Consider the following 16,356-nt stretch of genomic DNA (forward strand, 5'->3'; position numbering starts at 1 on the left):
GGACGTTAGGAAGAGGAGTGTACTTTAGAGTATATAGCTTGAGCCTGCGGCCCTTCACGCCATATACCCTTCGGGAGGTCGGCCGCAAGGGCGGTTGCGCCCTTGCCGCCTCGGCGTTAAATACAACAACAACAACAAATCGTAGCTGATCTCCACAAGTGGCCTCCATCAACACCAGGAATCATGACAACTCCCTATAACGGATTCATCTTGTCTGGATTTGACACTTTCTATCCGGCCTCGTTCGTATTTCCGGATGGCATCCCAAAATCGCCATTCAGCGACGCATGGACTTTCGGCAAACCAATCCCAGAGACCATGGTCACCGTCGGCCTCGGCGACGGCAAGAAACTCAGTCTCGCAGACGGCAACTTTCCCTCGGTCGCTTTGTGGAATGAAGAAGGACAACGAATGGGACAGTATCAAGGCCATTACGCAGGCCACGTAAAGCAAGGGGGCGAAAATACGGTGGTGATCCGACAGACCATGAACGGCAGGAAAGACGAGGACCCAGGATACATTATGCTAAGCGCGGACAACGACGCCATCTGCATCGCAATGATTCAAGTTTCGAATAGCAGACACACCTCAGCCTTTTTCGGAGATACCGGCTACGCCTGCGGGCAGAGCTGGTATTTCAGTGATCGCAAGATGACGCACGACCTCGTCAACCGCCTGACCTCGAGATGCGTCTGGCTGGATTCCGATCACAGCGGCACGAAAAATGCGCGGGCGATGAGCTACCATCTCAAGGACATGTTGCCCGCGAAAGACAAGATCGCACTGTACAACCGGGATGGACACAAATACCTCTGCACGACTCGGCGATTTGCCTGGTGGAGAAATTTGAAGCCAAATGGCTGGATTCCGTTCTACAAGCCCCCGCTGGATTACTACCCGGACAGTGAGGACAAGAAAAAGGAAGGAGCCGACATCAATCCAGACTTGATCCTTGATGACAAGGTGTACGACAAGGACATATACATAGAGCAGGGAGAGTCGAGGAAGGTGAGGGAATATCACGAAAACAATCCCTTCGCGCGAGCGAAGAAGCGGCGGGACAAGAAGTCTTTGAGGAAAAGGTTGGGGGCAAATATGGACCTGGAGCGGATCGTGGTGACTGAAATTCCGGGACAGACGGCAACAGAGATCTGCGAGCACCCAAATTCGGTAGGGTATGACATCGCGTCTTATGTTGACATGAAATACTGCGATATCTCAGAGAAGAAGTTGTATGATCTTTGCAGCGGTACTATCAAAACCAACTGTTTTGATGGCAATAGTACGACCTTCGTGGGGGTTATCAACGCACGCGGCGAGAATGCTGCACCGGCGAAGTCTTACAAGACCAGGAGCGATTGGAAATGACTGGATGTTGTTGGGAATCTGATTATTGTTCCAATTTCTTGTGTAATATTTTGACCATCGTAGCTTAACGGCCTTTTGACGAAGTATATTGTATCAGTAGATCCGAAATTGGTTGGGTATAAGTCATGGGTGCAATAGTACCTTAACAGGCATGCGGAGAAGTTGTAGTGTATGGCGAAAACTTGTTGTATGAGGCAAGGTGTAGCTAGGGAACGAAGTCAATCTAGTCTGAGCTTCTGAAAAGATCGTTGCATTCTCATTACCAACCCCTCAAGCCTCCAGTGCTTACTACATGAAGGCCAGAACTTCATGCTCTAGCCGCCTCCCACTCTTCAAACGCCTTGACAGCCTCAGCCACAACGTCATGACCGAGGAGCTCTTTCTGATATTCCGGGTCAATCCACCTCCAGCCCGTGGGTGACAGCCCGTCGGCCAACTTGGCACCTGCCATCTCGGCATCTCGCGCTTCCTGCTCGGGCCCGTCCGGTATTTGATACCACTTCTGGTTCGATCTTGCGCCTTGAACATTCACGGTCGTCCGTGATTTTCTCAGTGTCTCATAGAGCTGGAGCACCTCCGGAATCAACTCCGCCGGCGTGGTTCCATTCGAAGAGGCATTGAGCAAGCCCAAGAGTTTGCCAAGGACTGCACCGTCTTCCACAGCCATGGCTGCCCCTTGTGCCTGGTATGGAAGACTCGGATGACAGGAATCTCCCAGCAGAGCCACACAACCCTAGGCATATTAGCATGGTGTTTCACTGGATGTTGTGATGGCAAACCTTTGTCCAAGTCTTCAATTCAGGATGCGTGCACAGCTTCCATTTCTGAACTCGTGGTATGCAAGATATCAGCTTGGTCAACCTGTAAATGATGGTTAGCCAATAATCTCATTGATTCACCGGAACATTGGCCTAGTGACATCTTTCAATCACCGATAGCGCCGAAAATTGCTCAAGCGGAAGATCAAAGGGTCCAACTCACGTCTCATTCCAACCCTCATAGCTCTGTCTCATCTCACCAACGTCCCCCTCAATGTGCCTTTCTCCGGGCGCCATGTTGTCGGGCCTGATCAAGACCAAGTTGAATTCTCTCCCGCCCCTGACAGGGTAGAATACCGTATGCTTTTGGGGTCCTACCCACACTGTCACCTGCTTTCGAGAACACAGCTCGTCTACAGCTTCGTCGTTGAGTGTCTTGAGCTGCTCCGCGGGGAATGACGCTCGATACGCAAGATCCCCCGTCTCAACTGCTGGTGATGGCGTTCCAAGGAGCTGATTGCGGCATATTGAGTATAGACCTGCTCAATATTAGCAAACCGATGGCCCCTTAGAATGACATCGTACCCACCATCGGCGCCAATAATTACGTCCCCAGAAATGTCATCTCCGTCCTCAAGCCAAACGGTATTGGTATCGAAATCAATCCTCTCAACATCCATGTCCAGACAAAGATCTACCCCAAGACTTACACACGTCTCCCATAACGCCGCATGACAATCAGCGCGATGACACACCATCCACAGGTCTCCATACTGCTCCATACACTCCTTCGCAGAGAGTGAAAACAGATGCTTCCCGTTCGCATACCGCCTCAGCTCCATTTTGTCGACGATGACACCCCTCTCCAGCAACTTGTCCAGATATCCCAGCTGCCGCGCAATTCTTGTCCCATTGGGCGGTACCTGGATCCCAGCGCCAATCTAAAAAGAAGAGGCAAAATACAAGTCAGCAGACTCTTCCGGAAGGAGCCGAAACTCAGGCCTGATCGCGTGATTAAACTCACGGGCACGATGCGGTTCGCCCTCTCGAGCACCACGACTTCCAGGCCTTCCCGCTTGCATGCAATCGCACAGGCGAGTCCGCCTAACCCCGCTCCGATGACGAGGACCTTCATTCTTTTGCTCTAGTGATATACTCTCTTACAGCGGCGTGATTGTTCCTCCGATGACGTGGAACAGGATGAAATGTTAAATACCGCGGACGGAAAATCTGTCCTGTTTGTTGTTGAAAAAGGAATAACGCCTGCGGGACAGCGGCGTGGTGGACACTGCCCCGCGCGGCCCGAAACCCACATCGGTAGCGTAACCGCCTGCAAAGCTGATCGGGAACTCTAAACGGAGCCCTCCATCCTATCTCTCCGCCTCTTCGCCCCCACCTCCACACCGGGGGGACTTACCATTAAGATGGTGCTGATCAAAGATGCGAGCCGTGTTGATTCTTCCTTGATTACTTCTTCTCCAGTTACTAGCTCGGTCGACTCGGAATGCTTCACCGGTCCGAGGTGTCATTTCTTAAAGCCTAATTCCGAAAACTGTCGACGCAAGGACGGCTGTGGCGGGCTCTTCTTCTTTGCGTGATGCACGGTAAGACTGTTTGACGCCTCTGCAAGTTCTTGGGCGCAGCGGGTGACTATTTCAGCTGATGTTGGATAGCCCTGCAACTGCCATGAATGATTGGAGAATACCTATACATAAAAGAAGAGCGATGTGCAGTACTCTTACTTTGCATCAACATTGCATGCATTCAAGAGCATGCAGAGGACTTTTGTTGTAGAACAGACCTTGAATGAGGATAGAGCATCTAAAAATACCTGCGTGCATGACACATACTATATTGGGAGATGATTTGTAATGACAGTTATTGACTGACTGAGATGAGTAGGGATGCATGGGAGGTTCTCAACTGGCCTTCTGCATCACACGAATAAAGTGAAGCACCATCGAGGATGTATGACCATAAAGTAAGCAAAAGTATTAAATCTTTATCTACCCTCAAATTTAGCAGTAGTCTGTTCATAGTAGCTGAGACAGAGCTTCTCGAACAGACCGAAGCGACTTAATCTGCGCTCGTCTAGGACCACCAGTCTGACCCACTCATAGACGTTCCTGGACATCTAGATTGCCCATATTAGTTTCAACCTTCTTTCAAACGGTCAGATCATTGGAGGGTACCGTTCCCTAGCAATCTACTCATATGCACGCGTTGTTTCAGTCCGTGGACCCGTGTACCCGCAAGTAGCTAGGAGGCTCAGCATACTTCCAAGCTGACTGTTTTTCATCACCTGGTACCCATGATCAGATTTCTCAGACTTCACGGCTATCGTCCAGGGGTCTGGCATTACCCCAAGGTTACGGATTTGTCAACCAGATAGGTGACTTAGGATGGATCTCGGTACCAACATCCGAGTGACGTCTCGTAGGGCTAGCTGACAGGATGTGACAGCCGCTCAACCCTCTCCCCGTGCCCCTTCTTGGCAAACGAGATCCAACAGAGGATGAGCTCCATATTTTGTGAAGCTTCTATCATGAATGGCATTCTGATAGGTTCATGTGAAGGATCAACATCGTCGCAACGATATTACGTGCATGTACACCAACTTTATCACGACACCATCCGCGATTCTTAGACGGACGTGTCGATCACTCTTAAATAGCGTGATGGTCTTTGCCTTTGTAGTGAGGAACGGTGATAACGGGAAGCGCTGTGCGCGATGGAAATTATCTGACGTAAAATGTGTTTGCGTCGGTAGCATCAAAACACCGAATGGCCGATGGGATATCTCTAACTTGGTCACCGGTGCTACCCGCACGCCACAGAACTGGGCAGATGACCAACAGCTTCTCCGGCCCCCCAAAGATGATCAATGAAGATATTCGTACAATGCCCTGCGCTGCTCTGTGGGCGGCCGGGTCATGCCGCGCCGCGCGTGTGAGTGACCGAAGATCCCGCAAAGACAAACCCGGCGCCCTCGGCTCTCCGATTAATCCTTGCTAAGCGCCCGCCCAGCTTCTTGCAGACATTGATGCGATAACATATCCTACAATGCAACATGAATAGCGTTGAGATTAAATACGATTAAGTATTTAAACATGAAATCGGGCTCCTCGGCGTTTTGCGTTATACCCCGGTCGACTTTTGACATCCTGTCATCCTGGCACGTTATCCGATCTTCCCGGAGGTCCTTGCTCCCCTCCTCTCCGACGTCACCACTCAAACATTGCGGGAAGTGGAGGAGTTGGAGGCTCGCCAACTTTGTAAGTCCCCGATTACCTGATCAGGGAATTCGTTTTCGGACGAACGTCGCCGATGCGCGGGGCGTGCGGCCAGCGCGGATCGCAGCCCGTCTGAATTGTCCGTCCGCGGGCTCCTATTCCCACGATGCCGAACATTATACCATTCCGCAGTTCATTAATGTTTCGTTATTTTTCCTTTTTAGCCCGGGGCACCCGACGGCACAACCGGGTGTGCGCGGTGTTCCATGCAAGGCACAAAGTGAAAAAATAATAGCACCACACTCAGGAGGAGAGAGTGGCGTCTTATTTTATTATTCCTCGGTCTTGGACTTTTCTCAACGTCTCTTAAAATTGAGCTCGTTCTCGTTACCCCTCGAGATTGGCCCTAATGCCTTTCATTGTTGAAAAGAAAGTGGCGCTTTCCCGGATGGCCTTCCAAGCCCTTGTAAGATACGATCACGATGGACAAGTCTTTTACGGCAATCTGGTGCGAAGAAGCAGAAGCGGTTATGTTGTGGAGAGATTAGGCGGAAACATTGATGAGGGGTTCGTCAATACGAATATGAGGGATACGGTAACGAAGGTGAGAACCCGGAGATGGCATGACTCGGTTGTGAGATTTGTTGTCGGAGAAAGTGACCGCTGACGCAATTTTCCGCCAGTTGCTGTGTCCCTTGGAGCGAACACCAAGCATTGTATGTCTTGGCCTCAATTTTCTCAGATATGCAGAACAAGCAAATGTAAGGGTAACATCGTCACTACGCCTGCAAAGCATCACTAACAATTAATCAGCTACCAATCGCGGCGTATCCAATAGTTTTCACGAAGCCGCCAGATGCTTTGGCGGGACCGAATGATCCAGTCTTCGTTCACCCGGACGCGCAAAGTCACTTGGATTACGAAGGCGAGCTGTGCGTCATCATTGGAAGAGACGCGAAAAACGTGCCAGAAGACGAAGCGCTTGATTACGTTCTTGGTTATTCTGCAGGAAACGACCTTACCGCACGGAATTTTCAAGTTCCCGACGCTTCAGGAGGCCAGTATTCTTACTGTAAATCATTTGATGGTTTTGCGCCGATAGGACCGGCGATCTGGTCGCCAACAGTGGTTCCGGATCCGCATGCACTGCGGTACCGTACGATGGTCAATGGCAAAGTAGTCCAAGAGACTGAAACTTCCGACATGATCTGGAGCGTGGCGCAGGTGATTGTCCACCTTTCACGGGGAACAACGTTGAGGAAAGGGACCGTTATTATGATGGGTACACCGGCTGGTGTTGGCTATTTTCAGGGGAAGTTCTTGAAAGATGGTGATGTGGTGGCTGTGGAGATCGACGGACTGGGGAAGATCGAGAACAAGATTGTTTTCGAGAAAGAAAATTCCGAGGAGATGGAAGAGTAGACCTTTTATGGTTGGGAGGCAGTCTGCACTGCAGACAGATATTTCTGGATGACTTTCATGAGATACGATGACGTCCAATGGCCTACGGCTCCGAGTTTATTACACGCTCTCATGATTTGGTCTTTCGGCGTTTTCGTTTGAACATTCGGATGGCTGGATACGGATTTATACAGGAGTACTTGCTTTAGTGTGGCTCTAGGTGTAGAATCTTCTGCTTTCGACTCTATGGTTATAGCTGGTATTCAACGGAATCCTATGTCTCCCGCAGTCCGTCTCTAACGTTTCAGTGAACTATTTGTATAATGTCAAAGTCATGTGACAGCTTAGCCTATTCAAGCCCTACATCCTTCTTAAACTTAAGCAGCCACTCCTCGACGTCGGCAGGCGTTTGGTTCCAGGGATCATCGCTGTGGTATCCTCGTCAGCGTATCGGCTACCAGGAAAGGTGAGCATATGCTAGGACTACTCACTCATCATACAGAACCCATCTCGCCTGGTGTCGGATCTCCTCATCGGTGGGAATATGGCTGTTGGGATTATTGGGCGACATCGTGCTGGCGACAAAGCGGGAAAGCTCTTTTGCAAGACGTCGATATCTGTTGTTATCATTCAGGAAGAACGGCATTCCACTGCCCCCGGGCCGTTCATTACCCTGCCATGACCCTTGAAGTAACTGCCCCGACCCTTTGAAGATTGTCTTAGCTGCGTGTAGTCTCATATAGAAGTCTTGTGTGGATTCCGCTGCGCTTTCTAGCCCCAACCCGACAGGATCTTGTAAGCCATCCATGCTAGCAGTTTGTGAAAGCCAGGAGGAATCGGCTGCAGGTGCCATCTTCCCAACTCCCTGATAGTGACTGAATTCTGGCAAGTTTCTTTGGGCTATGTCCAGAGCTGGCTCGTTCCAATCCCCGTGAAGTCCCGGAACGGGTTGTGTTGACAACCCGTCTTGGGAGTGCTGCTTCCCCCGTTGTCGCAAAGGGGCAATCCAGTCTTTAGATTCCCAAATGAGTCGCACTAAAAAGCCAGCAAACCTTCTCGAAGGGTTGGTTGACGATTCTTCAACGCGTGCCAGAATCGCGCAAGCCTCTCGTTGGATTTCGTGGTCTGAAAGAGCCAGACCCAGTGTAACGTGCATCCCAATGTAATGACGTAGCTCTGACTCAAGCTGGCATTCTTCAAAGATGTTCATTTTCCCATTGATGCGGAGCTGGCTCAGGCGTAACTTAGCCAGCTGTTGCATAGGGCGGAAACGAGCTTTTGTGGCTATCTCAGTCGAGCACATAAAGATATCTCTTAGCCACGAGGGCGGTGATGAGCCAAGAGCCGACGAAAAGAATTCCGCGCCAAAGATGATGCTACACCCCTCGTACTTGAGTTCATCGTCAGATGGCGAACTGTCCTTGCCCTCAAAGTAGTTTCGTATGTAGTACTCTATCTCTAGTTTGAGAAGTTCGTAGGCGCTTGGTGCAGTATCAGCTGGTCCCACACTTGCGGTGAATGGGAGTGCTGAGAAAGACTCGAATCGAATGAGATCTATGCATCATTAATCGTGAACCAAAGGCTTTCGAGATTGATTTCCAGCACTTACATGGCGGCATGGCATTGTCCAACATCTCCATCACAGCAGGCTCAAATCCCCAATCTCCCTGCCAGTCCGTCATGGTGCTTCCATTTTTGAAGTGGTCGGCAAGATGATCTCCTCTTTCTGCCCATGTCTCGAGCTTGGCACCGCAAAACCCACACGCTGAGCGAATATTATTCTTAACGACTTTCCACTTATCCATCAGTCGCGTCATCTGATTCGATCCGTGCACAAGCTTCAAGTGCTGCCGCAGATGGTCTTTACGGTAGAAGGTGCGATCTTCAACAGGCTTCTCTGAGCAAGCACTCTGATGGTGCTCATCAAGGTGAGATTTATTGGGGCTGGGCTCTTCGCAATAAGCGCAAACCTCTCCCTTTTCAGGATGGTTTTCCGTGGACCCGTGTGGTGAACACACCCATTCTTCCAGTGAAAGATGAAGGGACTTTTCATGTCTCTGCCAGTCGTATTTCGTCTTGAACGTTTCCGTACAAAAGGTACACTGGTACGTATTGCGAGCCTGCACCAACTTGATACGCTCTCCTTTTCGCATCTTGGTGAGGGCTCGACGCCTCCGCCTGCTTGAGAATTTGTTGGAATCCTGCGACCCAGCTGACCGTCTGGACCCATGGGAATAGGCAGAGGTGTTCGAACCTCTGCTAGACCGAGACGTCGCAGCACTGCTGAGGGACGATGCGTTTTCCGAAGACCTACCAGGCGATCGTGCGCGGCTCGGAAAACTCGATTGTCCGGTCGATGCCGCGACAGCCCGATTGATATCGGAAGCGAGCGCGGGCTCGTGCTCCGGTGGCGAGTGCTCCCATCTCTGCATCGGATTCATCATCTCGAACGGCATTGGCGTCGGCCGTCGGGTTGGAATCTCAATAGGGCCAGTGGTTGTCTCCGTCCATGATGGAACTTGCGCAGACGATGTACCTTGCGGCCGGAACTTCTTGCGACGGCGCGTGTTGGCAAACCAGTTGGTGATCTGCTGTCGCTGCAGGCCTGTTTGGTTTTGCAGCCTGTCGACATCTTTCGGTGTCGGGTAGGGATGTTTTTCGTGCCTTTCGAACCAAGTCCTCAGAACTTTGATGGCGCCAGATGTGAAGCGGCTACCAATCTTGGATGGCACAGTGGCTTCAGGCTCGCCGCCGGCCTCAGCTGAGCCCGGGGGAATGGCCGGATTGTCCTCGATTTCAGCGGACAGAGGCACGCCGCCCGAAATGCTTGACGATGGCGATGCCATGCCGCTGTCGATCTGTTGCTGGAAATCAACTGCCGAGTTGCTTTGACCGGATATGAGATCGGAAAACATGCCCAGTTGATCAAAGTCTAAACCGACCGCTTGGAATTGGTCTTGCGTGCTGGGCATCGCGCCGAGGTTTTCGTGTGGGCTATCCATAACTCGGACCGAGCACTTGGTTTCAGGACGTGAGAGTTGGGCGCAAACCAATGTGGGATGCCATTTTCCGCAGATTTCAGTAATTCTGGACAGGAAACGCGGAAAACACCATCAAATTCCTTCTCCTAAAGAATGATGATCAGATGAAAAGGATCGGTGGGCGATTGCGGATAGGCGGGGCAATAACAAGGTTTGTGGATACTAATGGAGCTTGTCAACAAAGGGCGGAACCGCTTATGCAATGTCATTCCGCCCTTCAGTGACACGCTAACAGCTCTGCTTCGTTAAAAGATGACAACCAACTTGAATGCTGCACTTTGCATATGTCTTCACAGCAACATTCTAAATGTCGCATATAGACTGACACTTTCTCTGTTAGCTCGTAGTGTACTGCCACAGGATAAAATAGTGATTACCTGTAAAGCTCCCTGAGTGGCGAGGTCACACCAACAGGCGTCGCAATCGATTGAGTTCAACTCTAGAGAAGATTGTGGCTCATGGCTATGGAATTTCAACCCTGTAATCGGCGAGCAGGAGCGTTCCTGATACTGACTATAATATTAAGCAACGCGATATAATCTATCCCCCTTGTCGTGTGCGCACCATCTTCCTCCGTCAATGTCCCCGAAACTGGGGCCGGGAGGGGCCGTTGTGGATCATTCTTGAGGTCGGGTTTTCCGGGTGAAGTTTTAAGCCAACTTCTTTAGCGAACCTGTGTGCTTCACTTCTTTATACTTTGAGGCTGTTCCGGGGAGTATCTCCTCTAGTCCGCGATAACGCCGATCAAAGTGCTGGCAGCTGCACAGCCAGGAGCCTGTCCCGGGATTGTTCATCTCCAGTAACGGCCCCTCATCGCCGAGAAAGCTTACCGGCAGATTGGCATAAAGCAAGTGTCACATAGTGTACTGTTCTTCATTTTCGGATTACGGTGCGCTCCGTTTAGCCCGCTCGGCGCTCCGCCGACCTGACATCAGACGACATGGCATAGAAATTACTATTTGTGATCCCCGAACCCCTCAATCATCCCAACGTCCGCCCATCTCAGGCACCTCGCAATACCAGATCCGAGAGGCTAAGACCGATACCGAACCCGTCTGTCCATGAAAGTCTCCGGGCACCTGGGTGCGATGAACGTCAGGCTGATCGGGCACAGACCCTCTTTTGGTAAGATGTAGAAGTTTAAGAGTTTATCGCGAGATCATCATCACAGCTATATTTGTCTCGGTTTCGGTAGCGGTGGTTATTCGATTCGGCGATTAGGCATGCTACGGCACTCAGATGAACTGCCGCAATCGATCATAGTACGGATAGAGCGTTGCTCACGTGCTGTTTACAATCAATGAGATCGTCTTGTCTTCATCGTAAGCTCTATCTATGTATGTTCGCCAGATGGCACAGCGTGCTGCTAATATTTAGAAAATTATGGCTTAGGCATCTACTTAAGCTGAGAAGCAGATTATTGCGCCAGTGGCTATGGCACCTGAGCTATGCGTCTTACTCAACATCTTGACAACCCCAAAGGTCCTCAGAAGGGGCAAGACACGCACGTCGTTTTTCGAAGGGCACGGAGAGCAAGAGAAAGCATGCTTTTCCCACTTCTCCATTTGGGAGACACCGTCACCTACAAAATGCTTGATTACAGATTTCATGTTGAAATCTGTGCTGTTAAATTGGGGGGCAAGGTGGTTCGATCACAATACGCTTCTATTGACACGGTTTCTCCGCTGCTCTAGACATACTCGAATTCCAATGCAATTTAAACACAACTCCAATCTTTAATGCACCATGCTCTAAGTTGAGTCATTAAACAGTAGACAATTCCGAAACTTTTGTAGCGTTGAGCCTTTCCATTCCCATGCTGTGCCTGCATGTGCTGTGATGATTGTTTATGACCGTTACATCGTCAAGTCATTAATGCGTTACGCATCTCTCGTGTACTCGGACTTCTGGCGCCAAACGTGGCCGTATCTCATCAGAGCGATGGGAATCGGAGCCAGAAAGATACTGCCGACGCCCAACACAGTGAAAGCCCACCCGTAGCCAAACGACTCGATCAAGGGGCCGGTGGTGAGCGGGAGGAAAGTGCCAGCCAGGCATCTGGTGACAATCAGTCCGGTCATGGCGGATGCGCTGTACAGGCCCGCCGCATCAACGACGTAGGCAGACAGGGGCAGCGAACACATCAGTAGGAAGAAGCCCAGCACCGCGACTGAGACGAGAAGCCAGATTACGGGAAGCTTGAACTGGGCGATCCATCCGTATGCGATGATGGTCAGGGGAAGGCCGAAAGCGCCGACAACGACCAGCGGGAGACGGTACTCGGGGCGTCCGGTTGGGTCGTTGCCACGGAGCTTGATGTAGATTCTATCCAGGCTAAAGTTACTGACAACGACGCTGATGAACGAGCCGATACCTGAATGCGATTAGATGATGCCTGGAAAACTTTATTTTCACACTGGAGAACTCACTGAATGCTATGAAAGAGAGGCCGGTCAACGTGGGCGAGAAACCGTATACCTCCTGCAGGATGTTGGGCAGAGTGATGGACATGATGTAGAAATATGCAAATGTGATGCAACCAAAGAATGACAGCGCAAGCAAGACGCTGGACTTGAATAAGACCGTACCAGGCCTCTTGATCGACTCCCACAACTTCAACATGCTCTTGTGGTCATCGACGCCGGCCGGGTGAAGCGGAGCTCCAGATTCATGCTGCACCTTGGCGGCGCGCCGTCTCAGGATGGTCATCTTGTACGTCTCCGTGAAGAAGAACAGGAACAGCACCTCGCACGTAGCCGCCAAGCCGGCGCTCATCCACAGAACACGTCTCCAGCCCAGAGTCTGGGCAATGGCGCCGCTGATCATGGGGCCGACGGCACCACCGATCAATGGTGCGAGTGAGACCATGCTCATGGCAGAGCCGCGCTGGTCAGCCTCGAACATGTCGCCGATGATGGCGGGGCTAAGGACATTGGTAGCAACAGCAAGGCCGGTGAGGGCGCGGGCACTGATGAGGAGCGGTGTGCTGGTACTCAACGCAGCGAGGATGGTGGCCGTCACGAAGAGGATGTTGGCGGCGTTCAAGACGGGCTGACGGCCGTAGATCTCGGAAAGGGGCGCGATGAGTAGGGGCCCGGCGGCCTCGCCCAATTCCCAGATGGTGACAAGCAGAGCGCTCGCTGGTGAGTTGGTGCCATCGTCATGGTCGAGGTCATCAATGATGTGCGCAGCGACAGGAACGACTGAGATGCAGGTAAAGGTTCTGCGAGCGAGTTAGCGGACGAAGCCAAGGAATAGGCTGCTGGTTGAAAGTTGAACCGCAGTGGGTGGTGTCTCATACACAGTGAACGCCATACACGCCAGCAGACCGACTATGGTCCACTTGAAAGCCAGCGGCCACTCCCTCGGGTTTTCAGAATCGCCATTGGGGTCGAAGTCAAGCAGGTGCTTTGAGAGGTCTTCCTCGCAGAGAGGATCCTCGAGAAGGGGCTGACTCTCGGCCATATTTGACGCGTTTTCGAGGTGGTGATGAGTACCTTGAAGTGAAGTCGGTGATCGCTCACTGGGCGGCTGGTGAGGAAACAGCGGCAGCGGAGGCAGATGCAGTGGGCAGCTGCTGCACCTTGAAAGGATTGCAGATCCGCTTCAACAGTCAACAGCGCCTTTGCGTGCTTGCCCCACGGTGCTTGGTCATTGCCAGACAAAAATTTGATGGCCGGGGTCGGGAAGGTGGGTGGCAATTGATTGCAATAGCGGGGCGCCGGCGCCGGCCGAGGGGCTGGGCCGTCAGTGCCACAGGGCACACGTGACATCGGCTTTGTGCCATTGTGTAAGGAAGCAGCAGGTTGGCGTGAGATGCTCGCTCTAATCTGGCGGTGGATCTCATGCGAGAATTGCTGGTTGCCTGGAGTTCGTTGTTCAAGAAGAAGACGCCTCTAAATAACCGAAGATCGCAAACCTTATCAGAGACCCTGGAATTCCAGTAAAAAACCGTTGATGGCTCTGGAATCTGTTTCGCCAATCTCGGCGATTGGTCGTACAATGTTTCCTTTTTCGGACAAGTGCGGGGTCCGTCTCCGATGTCGTCCCCACTAATTGGAGCTTCCCCGGCCGGCTGACGGCGGCTGAAAGATCCCCCGCGGGTCTCATTCCCGAATCTGACGCCGGCTCCCCCCTTCGACTGCGCCTTTTGAGCAGCATGACTCCACCAAAGGGCGCGATATATGAATCGGTTCTTTCCAGAGCTGCATCCGTGAGGAAAGTCTGGATTTGGGTCGAGGTCGAACTCTAAGCACCGGTACTCAACTTGATTGGCCAATTCGACATCCCAGCTATTACGCCATCTTCACGCCGAATTGTCTGAGCAACAATCCCGGACCTGCAGCCATGAGCATCCCTCAGCTTCGTGCGCCGTCGGTGGACGAACTTCGGAAGTTCTACGTCGGAAAGACGATCAACGACGTTCCAAAACCCGCCGTCGTTCTTGATGTTGCCAAGGCAAAGAGACACTGCCAGTCTATGCTTGATGCCGCCAAGGCTCTCGGGGTGGGCTTCCGAGCTCATGTAAAGACTCATAAGGTACTTTCAAGTCGAAGGCGTGCACATAAAGCTGTTATAAATTCTCTCGGTCTGTGGTTCTAACTGGGATCTTAGACTACTCAACTTGCAAGGCTTCAAGCAGGCGAAGACTCGCCGGAGGTGAAGCTCGTGGTCTCCACAATTCCCGAATTAGAACATCTACTTCCCCTTCTCAAGGAATTCAAGTACAACGGCCGGCAGGTCAACGTTCTTTATGGCATTCCTCTCCCGCCGTCACAAGCCACTAGAGCCGCGGAACTGGCGCGCGAGCTCGGTCCCGGTACCATCACCTTCATGATCGACCACCCGACCCAGCTCGATGCTGTTGTTCACTTCTCGCAAAAGGCCGGCTTTGCGGCTGGAATCTATCTCAAGGTTGACACTGGCTATCACCGCGCAGGTTTGCCGCCGTCAAGTCTCAACAAGAATGACTTGATCGCAAAGGTCATGCAGCTCGAAGCTGACGGCACGGCGACTTTGACTGGACTGTACTCTCATAGTAGTCTTAGCTACGCTGACACTGGCGCCAAGGAAGCTATGGACAACCTGGCGGGGGAGATCAATGGCTGCGTCGATGCGCTCAAGAGCAACGCCCAGCATTTCCACAAGAACAAGAAGCTGACGATCAGCGTCGGTGCTTCACCACAAGTGACCGCGATCCAGAACTTCGCTGGAGCCAATGCGACAAAGAATCCTGACAGCGAGTCCCTCCGTAGCACGATCCAGGAAGTCACCAAGGGCGAACTACTTGGTTTCAAGGTGGACCTCGAGCTTCATGCCGGTGTCTATACCACCCTTGACAACCAACAACTCTCGACACACGCCAGAACATTCCTCGGAGATGTCGAGGACGAAGTTGCCATCTTCGTTGCGGCCGAAGTCTGCAGCGTGTACAACGATGGGGAACGTCAGCAGCCGGAAGCCCTTGCTGCAGTCGGTGTGCTTGGACTTGGCCGAGAGCCGTGTCCTTCCTACAAGGGATGGGGCGTCGTCAGCCGCAAATCATATGCGAGGAACGTCGATACTCGTCATCGACTTGTTGTAGGAAGGGTTAGTCAAGAACACTCTATCCTGACTTGGGATATTGGATCAGAAGGCAGCGACGAGGAACACTTGCCGTCTGTACCACTTGAAATTGGACAGAGCGTTTGGATCTACCCTAACCATGCATGTGTAACGGGAGCTATGTATGGCTGGTACCTGGTGGTAGACTCCAGCAAAGGGGAAGAGTCTGAAATTGTAGATGTTTGGGTGCGCGCATGCGGATGGTAGATAGCTGACCAATTGGGCACAAAGTGCAAAAGCCATTTTTTTTCAAAGTAAACCTGTACGGAGGTGGCGTCTGGCAAGACACCTTAATCATCATCTCGACCTGTTGTGTTCCTTGTTGGCTTTTGTCGGGTAAGCCCCCCAATGATAGTAGCCATTATTTCCGTTCTTGTGGGAGGCTGCATATTTACTCCGTCCCTATGCGTGAAAGTCTCACCTCACTGCTGTCAACCACTCAATCCTTCTCCCCCCATTGGCCATTCGAACTTCACGCGTTTCATTTTTGCGCTGATGTGTTGTACTTGCATTTACCCCTCTTTTGACGTGCAGCCTCGTGACCTTCAATCATTCATTGTTTATTGACCCGTCCTTCTGCATATTTGCTGGTATAACTTGAACTAGAGCGCACCTGAGGCCGAACAACTCAACTGTTCGCAGTCAGAAAGAAGAATGGTCATAGAAGTCTTACTGTTTCCTGATAAGTTAAGTCATCTGCCATCGGGGGTTCTCAGACTCATTTTATTCAGAGAGAGCTTCAATTGAGCTGAATGGCATTATGTATCGCCTTTGTCATTCATGCCAGGGCATGTTTTGCTGGACAGACGGAGTGTCACGGGCTAGAGCCCGGATTGATATCTCCGGCTTCGCCGGAGCAGTTACCGAGATCCGGCTCCGTTGGACCCACTATTCTGCCGCAGTACGCCGCCTAACCCGGCCTGCTTCACCGCTGTTAGGTGCCTACCCTTG

The 16,356-nt window shown here is 51.7% G+C and overlaps 5 protein-coding genes across 5 annotated transcripts; 2 read left to right on the forward strand and 3 right to left on the reverse strand.

Moving 5' to 3' along the window:
* Positions 1 to 318: 318 nt before the first annotated feature.
* COL26b_014377 (uncharacterized protein) lies at positions 319 to 1,368 on the forward strand (the record flags this gene model as incomplete). The annotated part of the gene is made up of 1 exon (XM_053186949.1): positions 319 to 1,368. The coding sequence occupies one exon, from the start codon at positions 319 to 321 to the stop codon at positions 1,366 to 1,368; it is 1,050 nt and encodes a 349-aa protein (XP_053029102.1).
* A 307-nt stretch (positions 1,369 to 1,675) lies between these two features.
* On the reverse strand, positions 1,676 to 2,035 carry COL26b_014378 (uncharacterized protein; the record flags this gene model as incomplete). The annotated part of the gene is made up of 1 exon (XM_053186950.1): positions 1,676 to 2,035. The coding sequence occupies one exon, from the start codon at positions 2,033 to 2,035 to the stop codon at positions 1,676 to 1,678; it is 360 nt and encodes a 119-aa protein (XP_053029103.1).
* Positions 2,036 to 9,070: 7,035 nt separating this feature from the next.
* COL26b_014379 (uncharacterized protein) lies at positions 9,071 to 9,732 on the reverse strand (the record flags this gene model as incomplete). The annotated part of the gene is made up of 2 exons (XM_053186951.1): positions 9,071 to 9,240; positions 9,297 to 9,732. The coding sequence occupies 2 exons, from the start codon at positions 9,730 to 9,732 to the stop codon at positions 9,071 to 9,073; spliced, it is 606 nt and encodes a 201-aa protein (XP_053029104.1).
* Positions 9,733 to 11,681: 1,949 nt separating this feature from the next.
* On the reverse strand, positions 11,682 to 13,266 carry COL26b_014380 (uncharacterized protein; the record flags this gene model as incomplete). Its single annotated transcript, XM_053186952.1, has 3 exons — positions 11,682 to 12,175; positions 12,231 to 13,024; positions 13,103 to 13,266. 3 exons carry the CDS (start codon positions 13,264 to 13,266, stop codon positions 11,682 to 11,684), a joined length of 1,452 nt encoding a protein of 483 aa, XP_053029105.1.
* Positions 13,267 to 14,148: 882 nt separating this feature from the next.
* Positions 14,149 to 15,486, forward strand: COL26b_014381 (uncharacterized protein; the record flags this gene model as incomplete). Its single annotated transcript, XM_053186953.1, has 2 exons — positions 14,149 to 14,340; positions 14,416 to 15,486. Coding segments are annotated over 2 exons (1,263 nt in total), but the record flags the coding sequence as incomplete, so codon positions are not given.
* Positions 15,487 to 16,356: the final 870 nt, after the last annotated feature.

Source organism: Colletotrichum chrysophilum (assembly GCF_026319265.1).
Source record: "Colletotrichum chrysophilum strain AFK26 chromosome Unknown scaffold_356, whole genome shotgun sequence".
Classification (NCBI taxonomy): domain Eukaryota; kingdom Fungi; phylum Ascomycota; class Sordariomycetes; order Glomerellales; family Glomerellaceae; genus Colletotrichum; species Colletotrichum chrysophilum.